Source organism: Sinohyriopsis cumingii, unplaced genomic scaffold (assembly GCF_028554795.1).
Source record: "Sinohyriopsis cumingii isolate HCF-2022 unplaced genomic scaffold, ASM2855479v2 utg001101l, whole genome shotgun sequence".
In the NCBI taxonomy this organism is placed as follows: Eukaryota; Metazoa; Mollusca; class Bivalvia; order Unionida; family Unionidae; genus Sinohyriopsis; species Sinohyriopsis cumingii.
Window position 1 is genome coordinate 1,095,882 of NW_028315960.1, and position 8,970 is coordinate 1,104,851.

At 34.0% G+C, this 8,970-nt stretch overlaps 1 protein-coding gene across 1 annotated transcript; it reads left to right on the forward strand.

Annotated features, from left to right (window-relative positions):
* Positions 1–217: 217 nt before the first annotated feature.
* Positions 218–6,581, forward strand: LOC149772853 (uncharacterized). The gene is made up of 6 exons (XM_089947213.1): positions 218–298; positions 1,914–2,087; positions 2,438–2,560; positions 3,507–3,629; positions 4,036–4,165; positions 6,381–6,581. Exons 2-6 carry the CDS (start codon positions 1,914–1,916, stop codon positions 6,476–6,478), a joined length of 648 nt encoding a protein of 215 aa, XP_089803339.1. The 5' UTR covers positions 218–298; the 3' UTR covers positions 6,479–6,581.
* Positions 6,582–8,970: the final 2,389 nt, after the last annotated feature.

Below are 8,970 nucleotides of genomic sequence, written 5' to 3' on the forward strand. Positions count from 1 at the left end.
CGGTATTCCTAGACATTTTTACCTTGATTTTAAGTTTGTAAGATGTTTAAATGCAGAAAGCAGTCGACGTATTAATAGTCTTTAAAAACTATAAGATAAAAGCTTAGTTGTATGTTGCAAACAACAAGGTTTTCCGATTCATCTCATTGGTCATGAGCTACCTTATCTCCACCCAACAAGGAAGTCTGATACGTATATAATGAATGTATGTTTCAAACTGTGTCACAAAGCATCCGGTGAACAAAAAGAGCACAGCTTACGAATCCTTTGTAATTCAGGAAAAGGCTAAGTTATTACGGTATGTGACAAAATATTGCTTACATCCATCTCAAAACTATTTGCTTCAGCGCAGTTTATTTTTTTGAAAGAACATGCATCATCTGTTTGCTTCAACCATATGATGTTATATTTTACACTATTTTACATCAAAATATTTTCTTAACTTATTCTTTGAGATCAAAGTGATTTATTTTCAGATATTTTGATTTAAATCCTTTGCAATTCTGGCACGTAAGAAGCACGTTGACCACACTGAATCTAAATAACGTATGACTATATTTGCGTTATTCACAAATCATTCTTTACTCCATTTATAACAAACGACGAACGTTATTTGTACGTCCGGTATAAATGGTAGAAAGGAGTAATCTTATTTTAATAATTATTACCATACATTATTGAACTATTGTCAGGAATCACAACTGACATGCTATTTCTTTTGCATTATGTGCAATATGATTTTTATTATGTGATATTATGTTGTTCATTCTCTTTTTTTTTTCAAGCTGTGCGTTTTTTATCAGTCACGTTTCTTTGCATCGTGTTGTTTTCTGTGCGTCTGGGATACAATTTGACTCATGCGATGAAAAGGTTATATGCTATTTTACTGAATTATGTAGGATATAACTGCAAGTCTTCGAAACATTTGTTTACGCAAGAATATTCTAAAACTAGTAAATCTACAAATAGTTAAAAAGCACAAAATGTTTAAATGGGAACTGACGTCCCCTAAATGGAAAAATATTCTTGCTCTCAGAGACATGTTTCCCGCGATTCCACCCTTAAACATCAGTGATCAACATAATTTATGTTCTCTTTACCCAGATGCGCTATCTTCTAATTGTTATGTTTGTATCAAATGGTAAGTTTTTTGGAAGTTAAAAGAACATTTTTTCATTTGTCTTTTCCATTTGTAACAAGTGTTCATAACATCTGATAACTTATATTATAATAGCAGAATCTTCTTTCTGAAAGTTTGTAAGTATTTTTTAAAAAATTATTTTAAAGAACACAACACCATTTCCTATTGCTCCTTAATAATTATATTTGATAGAATTAGATAATATTGGTAATAAAGCGTCTATCAGTAGAAGTTTTCGCACAGAACGATTTAACTTGCAACCTAAGCCACTAGGGATGAACGAATGGCCAAGTGGATTTGGACAAAGGAAAACTAAGATACATGTTCTAATACTGTCGATACGAGTTTGTTTCCTGTCTGGGACGGATGCCAGTTCACATTCCGTTTGATTATAGTGGTGTCATCTCAGCTATAAACATTCTCAGTTCTTTAGATTCATTTTGAAAGGGCTTAATATAAACTGACAACTTGTAACAAAGACAAAAAGAACGAACGCTGATTACTTTCACCATTATATTTCTTTTGCCAAATTTAATTTGTTTTGCAAATTTTCCATGTTTGCTAGCATGCTCCAATTTCTTCTAACAATAACATTCACCGACGCCTTTCAGAAATACTACCAATTAATTTGCGAAAGTAATAAGTAATGTTCAGAGTTTAAAAGAACGATGCGTTATTTTCTTGAGTGATTACGACTGATAAGGCAATTTCACAAGCCGAACAACATACATAACGATAGTCTTAGTTATGCATGTTATTATTTATTTATCAGATGGCATATAGCATCATTCCTCTTTCTGTGGTCGCTTGCTTTGTACTCTTGTCCTTTGCAATGGGTGGTCCAGTCGATGAGAGCAGAGATACTGAACAAAGTAACCTGGAAGATCGCCTTGAGGAGAGACTTCTGGCCCGACTTGAGGGGACACTGAGGGAGAACGGACTGCAAGTAGGCATCACAACACACGCATTTTATTTCCTAGGTGTCTCATCTTCGTGCAAATTAGAATGCCTATAATATTGGTCGTGGCTTCTATATTATTTCAGAATGCTCTTCAAACTAGATTGTGTATCAACATCAACAATAATGCTCTTGCTATCGTAATAGGCGATTGTCTACCATAATAATATTATGAGTACAAGGATTAAACGTCTAATGTATTAGAAAGACCGAGAGACTCTCTTTTGCCGCATTGCATATTAAACTCTATGTAATCATTGTCGATTTTTTATGATACTCAGTACCGACTTTTGCTATTTACCTCATATTTTATACTTTATTAATTTATTATTATACAGCGACAGGAGAATACTGAAGGAGAAGAAAAAGAGACTGTGCAAAAAGTGAATTCTGACCTGACCAAGACTGATATCACTTTGGACAATAAACTGATTGAACAGCGTATTTCAGACTGTGCAAAGGTGAATATATTGACTCAACATTGTCATACAATTAAAACTGATTCTAGAACCTAATTGGTTATGCCAGATATCAAGAAGAAAATAGAATCAAAATATTGTATCTACTTAAAATATTCTTTATCATTATATATAGTGATGACATAGTTAAACAGTAGGATTCTAACAATAATTATTGGACATAAATAAAGATGAATTGGGATATAGTGACACTGGAAACTATTCATAATGCAGCAATAGCGCTGGCAAGTTGCTAAGAATTCAAAGCTTTTTAAATTTACTTCTAGAATCTTAAAGGAAATATAATTGTTTTTCAGTCTTGCACAGTCTCATGCATATTGTATGAATCTTGTCATGCAATTAAAGTTAAATGGGATCAACTTTGTTTCCTTGTTTCAAAAGTGGTCAGATAATTAAACAGGTCATTTTATCATATTTTAATAATCTTCATCGTATATATGAACGCTAGTTGTTACTTAAATGTTTTCCAAATGTTGTATATACTTTACATTGTCCGGTAAAGCCTGTTTACAGCTGTATTATTGTCTCAGCTGAAAGAATTCATAATTTGATCCATGCTTTGCAAAACCAGATCCAACAATGTTTTTGGAATGTTATTTCTTATGAATATGTAACGTCCTAAGGCATAGACCTAATCCCACGTGACGTCACATTCACAATGTTCTATATTATCTTTCCTGAGTCTAAGAAATTGTGATCATCATATAGTGATCTTCTAAATAATATGGTTGCATGTTAAGTTTCTTTTCATGTTGCACGCCTGCTGCTTTAGGTATCGATTATTAAGTCTGCGTCTGTTAAGAAATACCACAAAATTACAAATGAATTTGCAAATGTTACAAATAAAGTCTTCTTGTGATCATTGTACATATATTGGTGTTTTTATGGGATCAATAATCTGGCTTTCTATTTGTTCCTAAACATGCAGGAGTACGAGTTGATCATCATCAACGACGACGGTACAAGGAACAAAAACATACCTATGGCGTGTTACGTGCACAAAATGGATCAAGCACTCTTTGAATCTGTCTGTAAGGGAATAGGAGAGAGGGTAAGAACGTAACTATTATAACTATTATTTTGCCTTACTGACAAGAAAACGTCAAGCATGCTGGCCTTCAATTTTAATTTTAATCATTGTGCAATACACTGCTAATCTGATTGCAGAAAAGCTGAAACTAGCTTTAATAATGTTCTTGTGTTACATTTCCAACAAATTGCAATATTCCTAATTTATAATGTTTCTTTTGAAATTAAAAACAGTTCTCATCATTATCTACTTATGTCTCCATAGTCTTGACAATTAAAACCAATGAAGTCGATATTGCCAAAGAATTATTAATGTATTTATGCATTATCACCCAGAGCGCGCTGCTTTGCAATGAGAAATTAAATATTGTATAACACAAGGTAGAGTGATTTTAAGGCTATTATACTTGATATGTTTATTATTTCAGGTTCCCACAGTATACAAGGTAAGCGAGGAGGTAAGTGACAAAGATTTCCTATCCGAAGACGGTCCTGACAGTGTGTGCAAGAAACGTCCGATGTATATGATTGTGCCTATAAAACAACTAACTCCAAAAGGTAACTGGATACCACTGTTTATCACATGAGGATGAACCTGTTTTATTAGATACCTAAAGATTCTCTATAGTGATATCAGGAATTGATTTGTGAAATGCATTTGCCATTTTAGTGGATCCAAACTACTGCAAAACCTGGATGCAAGCTACGACTGCAGAGGCAAATACAACATTTTCTAAATATTGTTTTAGTCCTAAACTTCAGTAATGATCATTTGAGAGTGATCGACATGAATCACACAACTGACTGGTAAAAAAGGATAAAGAAAAGTGAAAAGTTCTAGATCAATCCTTAAGGAGCTGAAACCTCAATTTAATTCGTTTGCTTTTGTATCGTTTTAAATCCTTTTTTGCCTAACCATAATTTAAGACTTATTGAATTTTTAAACTAAGAATTGTGATTGCTAGGTTTACTTGCGTTAATGTATGTATGTATGTATGTATGTATGTATGTATGTATGTATGTATGTATGCATTAATGTATGTATGTATGTATCCTTCCATCAATTTATACGCTAAAAATATTATTGCTATTGTTGATTCTTGGGTGGAGTGCCATTAACGTACACTCACTTTGAATTTAAAAGTAGATACTCTCAAAGTGTCATGAAAAATGTAATGAATTACTTTCAAATATTCAAACGTATATGACAATAATCAAGGAGATCAGATCTAATGAAGTAATCAAACACACCTTTAGAAATAATTTACTCCTAAGAAACTGTGGTGATGTTTCTGCACATAGTGACGTATGTAATTTGTTTCGTTTACATGCGACGAAATGAAAGAAGATATATTCGGAACGTGATGGAATTTATGCAGAAAGGAGTTAATTCTTGTTTGAAATACTACAAATAAAAGGACCATATTGTACATGCGCATTATATGTCAAAACCTTTGGTTGAAAGACGCTAATATAAGGGAAATTGCACAAGTGAATCGAGACTTCCTACATACATAATTTATAATATTCCTATTTAGTTTCATCGTTTGTGCCCAGCAGATTCCTTTGGAGTGCATATTTTCCAGAAACTGTTTCGGACACACATGATATAAATGTTCCAATATATGTTTCCTTTACATTTTCTTGTGTACATTAGTATAGCACAAGATTGGTAGGATCTTGGTCTTGATCTTCTAAAACTTTTCTTTAGTTCTGGTATATATCTTATAAGAGAGCTTTAGTTCTCGCTTGATCTCTTGTAGCCACACATATGCGTTCTTTACACAAGCCCAGCATTGCGCTCCTGTTCTGGGCTCGATCGTTCAGTACCAAATAATTGATATACAGCACAACGCAACATTGCGCATAATCTCTAGAACAATACGTCCTACTCCTTTCCCATAGCTGTCGGTACTCAGCAAGATCAGTCGTCCACATCTCCGTCGCCAGGAAGCAACTAGAAATTTGTTGGTTAAGGTCTATGCCCGTGAGAAACTTCCACAGTACTTGGACATCACTTCATATCCAGCAGTCCGCTTAGCCTAGAGACATAACATCTAGTTAGGTCCGTTGTCTGAGGATATGTCAGCTATTTCGGCTTGGAGTGATGAATGGTCTTCAACAAAGTTTGTAAACCACCCCCTCGTAGCTGAGCCATTTGTCTGACCTCCTGGCTTCTACCTTTCACGACATCTGTCGACCACGCTGATCGGTTTCCGGACAGGACAGGGGCGTTGTGCAGTCAACCTTGTTCGATGGGACCAGGCCATTGACTCTTCCTGTAGCTATGGAGCTCTGCAGACCATGTAACACATAGTGAACAACTGCCCACTGACAAAGTTCCCCGGTCGACTGCATGCTCTTCACCTTGCTGATGGCTGGGCATGCACCGCACAAGACATAAAAGTAAAATGACAAAAGGTCTTACAAATTCAGTTGGAAAATAATAGTATTTGCTTTTCAGATGTAAGGTTCTATGTCTACCTTCACCTGTTTATATTTCCTATTTTAATCAGAATGCTTACACGTGATTATATCTGGCGACTTTCTTTGTTCCAGTCTTTTTTATTTTGTCATATACAGGAAGATATAAAGAGTGCCTCCTTACAGAGTAATATTATTACATTGCTGCATTTCAAGCAAGATACGTGTATCAGCTTGTGTATAATTATTTTCTATCACATGACCAGTTGTAGAGTCAATAATTTAAATAAACTATGTGTTTGTTAGTAATCAGAAGAGAAATTACATTATATTTTGTATATATTTCCAGACGCATCTAAGAATAAAAGAGCTTGTTCAACGTATTGTTGCTCATATGGCTGGTGGACGGGCCGAAATTCTTGCAAACGCCAATGTCTTGCATGCTGAAAGACCACACAAAAGAAAACATACCCTTGCATGCATTGTTCCATTAAAAACTCTGTAAGAAATTGAAAACGATTGTATATCCAAATAAAACAGTCATTTAGAATCGTGTATCGTGTAATTCTTAAGGTACCTGATACCGTGTCTGATTCAGCTTCCGATTTCACTTTAGTTTTTTCATTTAATCAAATCAGGAATCTGCTGTGGGCTAAAATCTCTTAACCCAAAGTAGTAAAGGCATACAGTGGGGATCTTTGAAGATCTTTTGACCAATATTTGGTATATAACTATTCAGTAGCTTTACCGTCTGTTTTAGGAGCTAGGCAGGTTTTAAATAAGCCAGAATTTGGCTACAGATTCCTGTTGCCATGCTCAGTGAGGCTGGTTCACAACGAAAGTCCATTTAGCAAACTTGAGGTAAAGTTGTTCTTCACACTCTTAGGTAGAAACCTAATTCTGGATAAATGTATGCTTAGCCAAAATTTGGCTAGTGTCCTCAATGCCTTTTAGCATAACCAACATGTATGGTTGTAAAAAGCCAAAATCTAGGTAACTATGATTAACCCAGTTTGGCCATATGCAACATTGCCCTTTCCATAATGTACATGTATTACTTTTAGGCAGAAACCAAATTTTGGCTAAATGTATGCTTAGCCAAAATTTGGCAAGTATCAGTAACAGCTTTTAGTAAAAGTTGCATATGTGACTGTTAGAATTGAAAAGCTTAAAATCAGTATAATTAGCCCAATTTGTCTATCCACCTCAGTGTCTCATACCATAACGTACATGTATAACCTTTAGGCAGAAACCAATTTTTGGACAAATCTATGTTTAGCAAATATTCGTTTAATAACCGTAAGAACGTCTGTTATAAAATGAAGGTGTGGATCAAAGAAATAAAATATAGTTGGGATAAATGGATATTCAGCCAACGTTTGGAAGGATTGAAATAAAAGATTGGACTAATAAAAAAATAATGTTATTGTATTTCTTAACAAGTGTTTATATAGTAGACTCATGCTGTATGGCACCCTTTTAATTACAAAAGGACTTGGTAATAAGTAGAAAACTTGTTTTTGTGGCCACTAGCTTATAAAGGATATCCTTTCCTCTTTCAATTTTCTATGAAGTTTGCCTGCAGATGTTGACCACCTGATCAGCAACCACTGTTTTTGCTTCCATGGACCCTTGTGTAATGTGACCATGATTATCTAAGCATGTTTATTTTTCCATCACTGTACTCTTCAACCACACTTAATGAGACACGCTTGCAATCTCAACTGCCTAACCGATTTTAACAACTGCTTCTAATTACATTTATTGCATATGCATTTCAATTTACTGTAATCTTGCAATGTGCCATGTCTTACTAACCTGCTATCTATCCATCTACTTATATGTACTTGGCCAGTTATGATTTCTTTTCTTTCTCTCTATATGCTGCCTTCTTCGCACATTTACCCTCTCTTTCTCATTAATTAGTATCATGCCTTTCTCTTAAATCCCTGCACATTACAATAATTTTTGTAGACAAGGCCACCTATAAAAAACACATAAGTAACCCTTGTGTTGGACTACTCAATGGTGCATGCCATTTTAAAATGTATATAATAGAGTACAGAACGTAATGAATGGCAGAATACCAAACCATCCTATTGATTTTTATAAGATTATTTTTTTACATAAATTCATGAGATAAATTGTTTATTTTTACTTCCAACTACCACCATTCCATTCTAATATGTGCCAACCCTACCATTCATAAATGTGTGATCAGAATATTGTCTAGCGAATGCACATTTTATGAGCTGTAATCCAGAGGAAATTAGTAGATATTCAAAACTATAATACCACATTCTATTAAATACCTACATTTTTAACAATGATATTATATGGACTTTAAATATCCTGATTTTACTTGCAAATTTAGAACTTTCTGAAATTGTCTTATTTCAAGTAGTGCGTTGTTAAGTTTTGCCATAAAATGATGTGATGACATAACTTGTGCACATTTAAAATTCAGTACACTTGACCAGTATGTTCCTGTATATAACTCTTTGTAAGGAATGACTTAATTGGCTTTAACCTTCAGTGAACCACACACCATTGCAGCACAGAAGTAAAGTACAGCAAACATGTATAATCTGTTCAACCAACACATTGTCTATGCAATAAGAACTTAAATGAATGAAGGAAAAACCGTTCAATTTATATTATGTCTTTATTTGAACATTTCCTAAAAAGGGATAGGCGGCATATATTGGATGACAGTACTTAGGTCAGATAGAGTAATAAGAAAGAAGCATGTAATCCATTTTATTTTTTTTAAATCTGACACCACATAAGAAATGTGACTCAAGCTTTAAACATAACAGTAAACACAAACATAATGATATTTTTGTTTCAAGTTCAAATGACTAACTGTGCTTCTATATGATATTTTGCAACATGTTTAAATTTTAACACAGTTTTATCAGGATATATTCCATATATTA